This window comes from Simochromis diagramma, unplaced genomic scaffold, assembly GCF_900408965.1.
Source record: "Simochromis diagramma unplaced genomic scaffold, fSimDia1.1 OVJJ01000197.1, whole genome shotgun sequence".
NCBI classification, from domain to species: domain Eukaryota; kingdom Metazoa; phylum Chordata; class Actinopteri; order Cichliformes; family Cichlidae; genus Simochromis; species Simochromis diagramma.
In genome coordinates, this window is record NW_024386935.1 from 124,162 (window position 1) to 136,465 (window position 12,304).

At 44.5% G+C, this 12,304-nt stretch overlaps 1 protein-coding gene across 3 annotated transcripts in view; it reads left to right on the top strand.

Moving 5' to 3' along the window:
- birc6 (baculoviral IAP repeat containing 6) overlaps nt 1-12,304 on the top strand; it is a 139,305-nt gene that overhangs the window by 34,627 nt on the left and 92,374 nt on the right. For all 3 annotated transcript variants that reach the window (XM_040037149.1, XM_040037151.1, XM_040037150.1), the window contains exons 10-12: nt 973-2,631; nt 10,885-11,034; nt 11,122-11,347. In XM_040037149.1, coding sequence (XP_039893083.1) covers nt 973-2,631; nt 10,885-11,034; nt 11,122-11,347 — 2,035 coding nt within the window. The remainder of the gene's footprint in view (nt 1-972; nt 2,632-10,884; nt 11,035-11,121; nt 11,348-12,304) is intronic.

The window sequence follows — 12,304 nt, forward strand, 5'->3', positions numbered from 1 at the left end:
CTCTTTTTTAATAAATAGAATGAATAAATAGAATGTTTTAATAGTCTGAAATCATAACAATCATGAGATACTATGAGTGCACTAAGTTCCCAGTAGGGTTGGGTGACTGGACAAATATATCGACGATAGGCTGAGCCCATCGGCCATCGTTTTTACAAGGGCGATTTATTTATTTATTTGCCCATGAGTGAGTTTGCTAATAATGATGGAGCAGTCAACAGGAAAAAATAATAGGGCTGTTTTAACAGCACCCTCTTTCATCTGCGAGCAAATGCGCCCTCCTCAGAGTGCACCAAAATGCTCGTTGATGGAGCTGCAGAAGCTGGTGATAGCCCAGCATACTCAGCGGTGGACACGTACATGCTGTGCAAGTTTGTGGTGTTTCAGTACTTTGCTCGCACTATATGTCTGCACAAGTGGCACACCGCTTTGGTTACATCCTTAGGTTTACCTCTTTCATCCCAAATTGGCGACTTTATATATATTTTTTTAGTGCTGTCAGCGTTAACGCACCATCATCACGACTAACACAATTATCAGTTAACCCATCTGTTGTGCAAACTGAGTCAAAATCCCTGAAATGTCTCTGTCAACGCATTTCGGGCAGTTTGTCCAAAGTTTATTCATTCTGTGCTCTAGATGGGTTGAGCGCGTTAAAAATTTGAATCGCGTTAATCGTGACGACCGCGTTAACGCTGACAGCCCTAATTTTTGGGGGAAATTAGTTCGTCCATGTTTGGACTTCTGTATTGTTAACACACAAATCAGTCCGTGCATGATTACATTGCTCCGCCCATCAAAAAGTCTGCGAATATTTTGCCCATCGTCGATTATTGGACTGACAATTGTTGGCTGGAAGATTTTTACAATCCTATTTCCCAGCCTCATTTAAATAATGTTGTTTGAATTACTGATTTTGTTATAGTTTGGCGAAGACTAACTTGGACCATTTTTTCCCCCCTTCTCTTTCAGGCCAGCCGTCCCAGTGGGAGAGCATGGATGTGAGCCTAGGAGTGACGGCACTGAGTGTGCTCCAACAGCCTGAGAAGCTTCAATGGGAGGTAGTAGCCAGTGTGTTGGAGGATACTGTTAAGGACCTCGAGGAGCTTGGTGCCAACCCCTCATTAAACCAAACTAAGATTCATAACCAGGCCAAAACAAAGGACAAGGTCCCTGACCACCACAACATTCCCTTTCCCTGCTTGTTGGCTGGAGGCCTGCTCAGCTATCGCTCAGCATCCAGTGTTCCCATGGTTCGACCTACAACCACAACCACAGCTACAACACGCAGGACCGCAGATGGTCCACTTAGGACTCATGGGACCGAGCCCTTTCACCCTGGACCTCTACAGGAACAGGGTCCTATGGAGATAGAGACTTGTAATCCTCAAACTGCAGCACAAGAGCAGGGTTTCTCTAATTTAGCAGGTTCCCAACCTCCTAGCCCCTCTTCTCTTCCAGCTGTACGCAGGACTATACCTGTGCTTCTGCTGTACAGTATCAGAGAAGTAGATGACAAGTCCTCAGGACAAGTCTTTGCTCAGATGAATAACCTAATGAGCAAGGGGCTCCATGAGGAGGGCTTCACTGTGCCACAAATCATTGAGATGGAGTTTGACACCCACGAGCAGCTTCTTCTTCAGGACCCCCCCATCACTTATATTCAGCAGTTTGCTGATGCTGCCAATCTGGCAGGGTTGGATGGGCATATGGAAAAATGGAGCACACTGGCTGCAGCAACAGCCTCCAGTCCGCCTCGACCTGGAGCACTGGTACAGTGCTTGAGGCTGCCCAAACAGCTCGAGGAGGAGAATCTCTATGTGGACTCGATAACACCCTGCTGGGATGGTGTGCACCTGCTGGTTGCCCTGCAGCCCTGTGGCTCTGAGTCTCTGAGTGCTACAAACCAAGTAGAAGCTCTTAATAATCTCAACCGCCTGCACTCTGCACTCTGCAGCCAACGAAAAGCAGACCCCTTACATCCAGTTGCAAATGGGGTGGAAGGCCACCACCCAGGTGGATCGCCACCACAGACACCGCTCATCCTTCCCCCAGGAGACCAGCAGCAGCAAAGGTCCCCAAGTGATGAGAGTGGAGGTGGATATCTTGCACTATACAAGCTCAACTATTCCACCCGTATTGTCACCTTGGATGAGGAACCTATCAAAGTACAGCAGATCTGGGACTCTCGGGATGCCATTACCTCCCTTATTTTGCTTCCTCCTGATGTGCTTGACAGCAGGGAAGATGACAGTGAAGAGGCTCCTGAGGAGGCTCTCCCAACAACTCCAAAAAATAGCTCTTCTGGGCTTGGAACAGGTCCGTCAGGCTCTGCTGAATCTGGAACTGGGACTGTGTGTGGAGCAGCTACCAACAGCAGCAGTGCTACTGTTACCAGTCCCTCCACCTCTGCCTCCACCCACAAAGACTCCAAGCGGCTGGAGGTGACAGGCCTGGGCCACCTGGTGGTAACCACACGGGCTGGGTTTATTATGATACTGGACCTGTCCACACTAGAGGTCCTAGCTAAGGTGGAGCCACCTAAAAAGGAGGGGTCAGCAGAGGAGACGGACCCATTTGTCTCAGTTACCTATTGCTCTGGGACAGATCGCCTTTGTGCCTGCACCAAAGGTAGGTTTTTCCCTTCTTTTTGTTTCTACATATTTCCCTGCTGACAGTATTGCTGCTGATGGAATAAATAAACAGACTTTATCTTTTTATGAAAGTTTTTCTTTCATGTGTGCAAATTTTCTTAGACTTATATCATCATATTATGTATTTTGTGTTATAACTCATTAAGTCTAGTGTAAAAGTAGTGCCCTTTTATTCACAAAGTTTATGGGTGTTCTGTATAAAACAATTAAGGGTCGGATTTATGTTAGATTCTTATTAGTAATCTCAACATAAAATCTGGGCCATGTGTATGTCAGTACTTTGGAAATTCCTTACTCATCCATCCATCCATCCATTTTCTTCCACTTTATCTGGGGCCGAGTCGCGGGGGCAGCAGCCTAAGCAGAGAAGCCCAGACCTCCCTCTCCCCAGCCACCTCCTGTAGCTTATCCGCTCAGCTCGTGGCCATAGGTGAGGGTAGGGATGTAGATCGACCGGTAAATTGAGAGCTTCGCTTTTACGCTCAGCTCTCTCTTCACCACGACGGACCGGAGCAGTGTCTGCATCACTGCGGCCGCAGCACCAATCCGTCTGTCGATCTTCGGCTTCCTTCTCCCATCACTCGCGAACAAGACCCCGAGATACTGGAACTCCTTCCCTTGGGGCAGGAACTCATCCCTGACCCGGAGTGGGCACTCCACCCTTTTCTGGCTGAGAACCATGGCCTCAGATTTGGGGGTGCTGATCCTCATTCCCGCTGCTTCACACTCTGCTGCGAACCATTCCAGTGCAAGCTGGAGGCCCCCACCCGATGAAGCCAACAGAACCACATCATCCGCAAAAATCAGAGATGAGATTCTGACGCCACCAAAGTGAATGCCCTCCGCCACTTGGCTGCGCCTAGAAATCTTGTCCATAAAAATTATGAACAGAATCAGTGACAAAGGGCAGCCCTGGCGGAGCCCATAACCCACCGGGAACGAGTCCGACTTATTGCTGACTAGGGATGGGTATCGTTTAGGTTTTATCCGATACCGGTGCCAAATTGGTACTTTTGAAACGGTGCCGGTGCTCAAACGGTGCTCAAACCGGTGCTTAAAGAATGGAGAACACAAAATTGGTCCAAAAACCTCTCATGTTCAGCTGTTTTTTGTAAAAAGATAACAATGTTAGCCTCTTCTGCAGCTATGGGGGATTTATGGCATAACTCTTGGCTGGAAGCAGTGCTTAAACAATGGAAAAAACACAAACTTTGTCCTAAACCTCTCATGTTTAGCTATTTTCCACTTTTTCTTTGGTCATTTTTAGAGATGGCACGATACCACTTTTTTATGTCCGATACCGATACCGATATCATAAATTTGGATATCTGCCGATACCGATATGAATCCGATATAGTGTTTTTTAATCAACAAAACTGTTTTTTAAATATCTTGCTGCATTTTGTATAAGTTCATACTCAAGTTTAAAACAACAACTACACTAAAGCTATTCTGTTATACCTGTATGCAAAAAAAAAAAATTTCATAGTTCAGCAATACTGATCAATCTGATAAACTTAAACCTACACCATCCTCCCTATTCTGGTATTTTAAAGAGTACTTAGCATAAATATTAAGCAACCTAACTAATAGGGTTCCAACTCCCAGCAACAATAAAAATAAATAAATAAAAAATAGGGAACCACCCCTCACGCTCCACCTCATGATGCTTAATCGACGTAATCAACCTTAATTTGATGCAGTGTGAAAAAAAATGCACAGAAATCAATTCTTTTTCAAGAAATATTAAATAGATTCAACATCTTTCTTCAACAAAATTGCAGACTGCACAGATGGTACCTTCCCAAAGGAAAAAGTACTATAGCTTACTAGGGTATATTAGACTTAACAGTTACTATATGCAGTAATGGACTTCTATACATTTTACATCAGATTAAAACTTTGGGTGTAAGATTCAGATAAATATTAAATAATTAAAAGCGAGACATTTTAAATGAGAATAAGAAAGAAAAGTATGTCTTTGTGCCCCCTTTTCCCTGTTAATGCCCTATCGGCCCCCCTGGCTAAACTTTGCTAGATGCGCCCCTGCACAGTTACCAGTGTCAGCTGCGTAGAAAAAGATCCTCGAGTAGAAAGTAATATTAAATAAATTCTAACAACAGCTTATCAAGCTTAAACGTGCTGCTGTTGTTCAGCCGCTGGTTTCCTCTTTCTGGTGCAAAGTGGGCCAAAAGCAAACAAGAGAGACGGAGTCGCGACAGAAAAGCCGATCAGCTGATCGTTAAGCAGTTTCATGATTGAAGTAGCAGCCGGAGAGCTAGAGGCAGTCGCTCGTTAAGCTTAACGCAGGAATGCTTTACAAACATTCAGAGATGGACTTACACACTTGCTTTACTTCTCTCGGGGATAACTTTGTCGGAGATGAAATGCCGGGTTGCTAGCGAAGCTCCACATGCTATCCAGACCACCAACAGGTCCCGCATGCCACAGCCGCTCTATCACGTGATGCATACTGCTCCGACGTGCTAACATTCTGAGGTGAGTTACGGCGTGTTGCAAGTTTTGTGAGGTGCTTTCGTGATATTTAATGGATCGGATTACATTTTTTTATTTTTCTCCGATATCCGATCCAGTAATTTAGGTCAGTATCGGACCGATACCGATACGTAATATCGGATCGGTCCATCTCTAGTCATTTTAGCCTTTTTGGCCAGGATGAAGGGAGTATCTGCCATCAAACAAGAGGACAGCCGCATGTAGCTATGATGATGTTTGCTAGTTCACCTTACATGCATTAATGTAATAACGTGGTTAGCTTACTCAACGTAAATTACACACGAACAACATTAAGCTACTCACGCAGAGAAGAACGGCTGCTGCCGTCATCATCCGTCATCATTTCTGCTACACTGGCAGGGCTAGGGGCCAGGACTCTCCTCTTCGTGTTTTTGGGGGATGTTGCATAACAGGTAATCCACCCGCAGTAGTGCGCTGCTTTTCGGTCTGGTTACTACCGTTTATGTCAGAACCGGTGCCATCATGGCACCGGACACCGGTACCCATCCCTATTGCTGACATTGCGAACCAAGCTCTTGCAATGGTTGTATAGGGATCAAATGGCCCGTAGCAATGGGCCAGACACCCCATGCTCCCGTAGCACCTCCCACAGGACACCCTGAGGGACACGGTCGAATGCCTTCTCCAAGTCCACAAAACACCCCACAAGTATCCTTGAGAGGATAAAGAGCTGGTCCAGTGTTCCGCGACCAGGACGAAAACCGCATTGTTCCTCCTGTATCCGAGGTTCGACTAGCGGATGAACTCTCCTTTCCCAGCACCCTGGCATAGACTTTCCCAGGGAGGCTGAGGAGTGTGTTCCCCCTGTAGTTGGAACACACCCTCCGGTCCCCCTTCTTAAAAATGGGGACCACCACCCCGGTCTGCCAGTCCAGGGTTATTGCCCCTGATCTCCACGCAACATTGTAGAGGCATGTCAACCAGGACAGCCCTATAACGTCCAGAGCCTTCAGGAACTCGGGGTGGACCTCATCCACACCAGGGGCTCTGCCACCAAGGACTTGTTTAACTGCCTCAGTGACCTCTCCCCCAGAAATTGGTGGGTCCCCCCCCTCATCCACAGACTCTGCTTCCTCCTCGGAAGACGTGTCAATGGGACTAAGGAGGTCCTTGAAGTATTCCTTCCACCGCCTGACAATTTTCTCAGTCGAAGTCAGCAGCGCTCCACCAGCACTAATACACAGTGCAGGTAGAGCACCACTTTCCCCTCCTGAGACACCTGATGGTTTGCCAGAATCCCTTCGAGGCAGTCCGAAAGTCTTTTTCCATGGCCTCTCCAAACTCCTCCCACACCCGAGTTTTTGCTTCAGCCACTGCCCGAGCCGCATTCCGCTTTGCCTGTCAATACCCGTCGGCTGCCTCCGGAGTCCCACAGGCTAACCAAGCCCGATAGGACTTCTTTAGCCTGGTGGCTCCCTTCACCTCTGGTGTCCACCATTTGGTTCGGGGGTTACCACTATGACAGGCACCAACCACCGTGCGGCCGCAGCTCAATGCAGCAGCTTCGGCAATGGAGGTGCTGAACATGGTCCATTTGGACTCAATGTCCCCAGTCTCCCTCGGAATGCTGTTGAAGCTCTGCCGGAGGTATGTGTTGAAGATCTCACGGACTGGGGCCTCTGCTAGACGTTCCCAGCACACCCTCACTACGCGTTTAGGTGCCCCGGGTCTGTCCAGCGTCCTCCCCTGCCACCTGATCCAACTCAACACCAAGTGGTGATCAGCTGACAGCTCAGCCCCTCTCTTTACCCGAGTGTCCAGAACATATGGTCGCAGGTATGGTGATACGATTACAAAAATCGATCATCGATCTGCGGCCTAGAGCGTCCTGGTGCCATGTGCACTTATGGACACTCTTATGTTTGAACAAGGTGTTTGTTATCGCCAAATTGTGATTTGCACAGAAGTCCAATAACAAAGCACCGCTCGGGTTCAGATCAGGGAGGCCGTTCCTCCTAATCGCCCCTCCAGGTCTCGCTGTCGTTACCCACGTGAGCATCGAAGTCTCCCAGCAGGACAACAGAGTCTCCAGGTTGAGCACCTTCCAGCATCCCACCCAGGGACTCTAAGAAGGCTGGGTACTCTGAACTGCCACTCAGCGCATAAGCGCAGATGACAGTCAGGACCCGTTCCCTGACCCTAAAGTGCAGGGAAGAAACCCCCTCATCCACCGGGAAGAACCCCAACATCCTTACTCGGTTTCTCTTGTTTTATTTTAAGTAGTTGAATTATTTTATGAAATAATTGGACTGTGATTTTTGAAAAATATAACATAATTTTTTTTTTAATGTTTTATTCTATACATGATGCAGTATTATTTCTTAAATGAAAGGACATTTTGCATAACTAGTGAAACAACACTGTGTTCATAACAATGATGGAAGATGTCATCAAGTGACTCATTGGTTTGTTTAAAAGCTGTTGACTAGAAAGATTCCAGCATTTGTTTTTCTTTTTCTTGTGTAATATATACGGTGGGACTAATGAACCAGCAAACACAGATTTAGGTTGAAATCCAGCTCTTTGCGTGAAAACCTTAGTCTTCAGTGAATACACATGAAGAAGTTAAACAGTGTAATGGAATGCTATACTGCAAAAGTCTTAAGCCACGTATGATTTCGTTATATTCTACAAGGAAAATGGGACATTGGTGCAGTGATTTATTGAAACAAAAATAAAAAAGAATTCTCAAGAGTCAGTATTTGTATGTTGTAGTATGGTTGTCTTTTATTCTTTAGGCACGCCTTCTTGTCATTACTTTAAGTAGTCTTCAGGGTTCTTGAAGTACTTTCCAAAGCTCTTCTTTGGATGTTGGCTTGATTTTGTTCTGTTGTCTATGTAGATGATCCCACACTATTTGAGGTCTAGGATCTATAGGTAGGCCAATCCATGGTGTTCCATTCTGTGTTGTATGTAGGTATGTGTGGTGGGGCGTGGTCTGTGGTGCCGCATGGACGCACCTGCACGGCATCTGCAAATCACACCCGCGGTGTTAAATCACGGGGAAGCAGGGTTGAGAGGGTTGTTATGGTGGTGTAACAAATGTAAAAATGAAGATGACTCAAAACTTGGATCTGGGGTCCCGTCGTGCCATAATTCCACCACAGTATGTATCATTTTACTGTATTGGCAGTGATCAACTAAAGAGGCAGTTATACTGTCAGCTCATCTCGATTTATTTTCCTATCTCTTAAATACATGATTTTTAGATACTGTTGATCTGTTGTAGGTAATTCCCTTTCATTGAACTTACTCAGTGCAGCAAATATAGTATGGGATGTCATGTCCCTCTGTGTCCTGGCTGAAGATGCCTATTCATATCTTTAAGACAGATTGCTCGATTGACTCACAGGTAATCTTCATCCAACTCCAAAGGCAAGGAGAAACCTGTCAATGTACCTGCAGCTAGCTAGACTAACAACAAGGAGTATGTTAATGAATTAGCTGAGAATGAGCCAGAACCATGCAAAGGTGCTGTTTCCCCTCATGTTCTTGCTCCCTGAGAGATACAAGTTATGATTATTTCTTCATGATGTAGCTCCTTATCCCTTATCCCCCCGTAGTCATTACAGTTGTGCACATAGACCTTGTTCTTGAAAATATATATAAGTACACTGTCTTCCAAATTATTATGCTAATGATATTTTTCTCTGATTTTCCGAAATAGTCGATTCAAATGACAGTCAGCATAATTTTTGAGTCATCAACCATTAGAGTATAATTCAAATGTTACTGAACAAACCTCCCAATGAGAACGGTATGTTTTTCAAAAATAAAAAACTTAAAATGCACTGTTCCATATTATTAAGCACACAGTTTCAAAACACTTTAAAGATTGTAGAGAATTGAAAATGGTCATTTGTTGAATCTGCAGCATTAGGAGTTCATATTTACAGAAATCAATTTTTTTTTTTTTTTTTTTTTTTAATCAAAAACATCTTAACAGGTCAAGTTACATATTAACATAGGAACCCTTATTTGATAGCAGTGTCACAGTTCTTGCATCCATGAAACTTGTGAGTTTTTGGAGAGTTTCTATTTGAATGTCGTCGCAGGATGTCAGAATAGCCTCCCAGAGCTGCTGTTTGGATGTGAACTGCCTCTCACCCTCATAGTTTTTTGCTTGAGAATGCCTCAAAGGTTCTCAATAGGATTGCGGTTAGGGGAGGATGGGGGCCACACCATGAGTTTCTCTCCTTTTAGGCTGATAGCAGCCAATGATGCAGAGGTATTCCTTGCAGCATGAGATGGTGCATTGTCTAGCATGAGGATGATTTTGTTGCGGAAAGCACGGTTCTTCTTTTTCTACCATGGAAGAAAGTGGTCAGTCAGAAACTCTACATACTTTGCAGAGGTCATTTTCACACCTTCAGGGACCCTAAGGGCCAACCAGCTCTCTCCCCGTGATTCCGACCCAAAACATGACTTCACCACGTCCTTGCTGACGTTGCAGCCTTGTTGGGACATGGTGGCCATCCACCAACCATCCACGACTCCATCCATCTGGACCACCCAGGGTTGCACGGCACCCATCAGTGAACAAGACTGTTTGAAAACTAGTCTTCATGTAGTTCTGGGCCCCACTGCAGCCATTTCTGCTTGTGAGCATTGGTTAGGGTTGACCAAATAGAAGGTTTATGCACAACTCACAAGTCTCTGGAGGATCCTACACCTTGACTTTCGCGGGGCTCCAGAGGCGGCAGCAGCTTCAAAAATATCTGTTTGCTGCTTTGTAATGGCCTTTTAGCAGCTGCTCTCTTAATCTGATGTATTTGCCTGGCAGAAACCTTCCTCATTGTACCTTTATCTGCATGACCACGTGTGTGCTCTGATTCAGCCACAAATCTCCTAACATCATAGTGATTACGCTTATGTTTTTGTGAAATATCTAACGTTACGTGAACATTAACGTGTCCAAGGCATTCAACTATTTCACGTTTTTTAGCAGCAGAGAGATCCTTTTTCTTTCCCATATTGCTTGAAAATGCTGGTCTGCTTAATAATGTGGAACATCCTTCTTTAGTAGTTTTTCCTTTAATTGGGCTCACCTGGCAAACTAATGATCATAGGTGTCCGAGATTGATTTCAGTGATCCATAATGACCTGAGACACCATTCCTTCCATGAGTTTAATTGAAAAACAACTTATTTAATCTTTATGCCACTTAAACACATTTTGCATAATAATAACAAAGGATGAAGCAAGCTGTTTTATCTGTTTACCTTTGAAGGTCCATCCTTTAAGATCTACTTGCTGATTGGCTGCCCCTCGGAAATAGAAGGTTGAGTTGCTGGTGGTTTAGGGTTATGTGCGCACAACCAGAGGCGTTTGTCTGAGAGCAGAAGAAGGTCTTATGTGGCCTTTCATAATGTTATGAAAAAGTTGAAGCATTACCAGGACAAAAATTAGACCATTTTGTTTCCTTTTCATATTATTTAAGACAATTTTCAAAATGGTAAATGACAGTTAGAAGTTCTTTGAATTTTTCTGTCTGAACAATTTCACTGTGAAATTACTACCAGTGTCTATATTTATTTATTATTAGAACAAAATAACGATAATTTAATATGAATTTATTATATGAAACAACATAAAATAATCTCCTGAATAAGGATTAATATTTCTGAAAAACTGGAGGTTCTTTTTAGAGTATCTTTTTCTAATGTTTTTTTTTGTTTCTGCTCTCCTGAAGGTGGAGAACTTCATTTCCTTCAAATTGGAGGTGTGTGTGAAGATGTAGATGACGGAGACATGTTTATTGATGGCCCCCTTTCTAAAGGGGCTGAACTGCTGCTTGAGGGGGCCAAACCCTCCTCTAACCCTTCTAGCCCCGGGATTACAGGTAGACCTGTCTCTAGACACACTGAGTCAGTAATTCACTACATCAGTTTTGATGCGTAACTTGAAAAGTGTTCTGGCCTTTGTGTAGGAGTGGACCTACTGGTGGATCAACCACTGACCACAGAGATTCTGATGTCCCTGGTAGAGCTGACACGCTTTGAGACTTTGACCCCACGCTTCTCAGCCACAGTTCCCCCGTGCTGGGTGGAGGTGCAGCAGGAGCAACAACAGCGACGCCACCCACAGCACCTTCATCAGCAGCACCATGGAGATGCAGCCCAGCACACACGTACTTGGAAACTTCAAAGTGACAGGTAGCAGTTTTAATTATCTGTACTGTTATGTCTGAGCTAGTGGCTTTATAGTGTAGCGATGCAAATTTGCCTAACAAGTGAAAGACTGCAGGAGAAAACACAGTCCCACAGGTTTGTGAGGAGATTTTTCTTTAAGAATCACTCTTCCTTGAAATCTTTGCCTGTTGCCAACAAAGATAACAAAATACTAACTTTTTTGTATGTATTAAGTACCGACTAGTGCTGTTGTACTGGTTTCTCCCTTCCCTGCTTTTACTGTCAGTGTAAATGGACCTCTCACATAGTGAGCAGACAAGAGAGGTGGAGCAAACATTTGAGCAGAGTTTAGTCTCTTAGATAACTGTTAGATTGAGCAAAAGAAGCAGACAGGGAAAGCATTAACGAGCTAAGCTTTTTAATTTTAGTCAACTTGAGTTTGTGCTAAAGTAAAAAAAAAAATGTACAGAAAAAAGAAGCTGTTGGTGTAAAATCATCAGATCCTTTGCTCTTACCCTCAGCTTTAGTATGCTAGCCCACTAGCAACAGGTACACTCCAGCTGACACGCAGGGTAGAAAATCCAAAACCATATAGAAATGACATGTACGGATCAACTCGTTGTCACCAGTCTGTGTTCCGGGTATCAGTAACACATCTCCCAGTTGATAACCAACATTTTGAATATTTATTCATGAATCTGCTGCTAATGTATCAAAACAGTTGTCAGTCTTGTTTGCTAGTCAGGTCTTCGCACATGTTCCAGTCACACTTAGACATAACTCATGTTTTGAATCATATGTACTTGAATCTCAGCTATAATCAACAGTTCTAGAGCAGCAAATTCTACTTTTGGTTTCTGTTTGGTATCTGAAATCTTGATCATACTTTCCTCATCTACTGGAGTTACAGACATTTCACCATCAACTGGTATGCTCACGAGTCTGTGTGTAGCTTGACATGCTTAATATTTGAAATGGTTG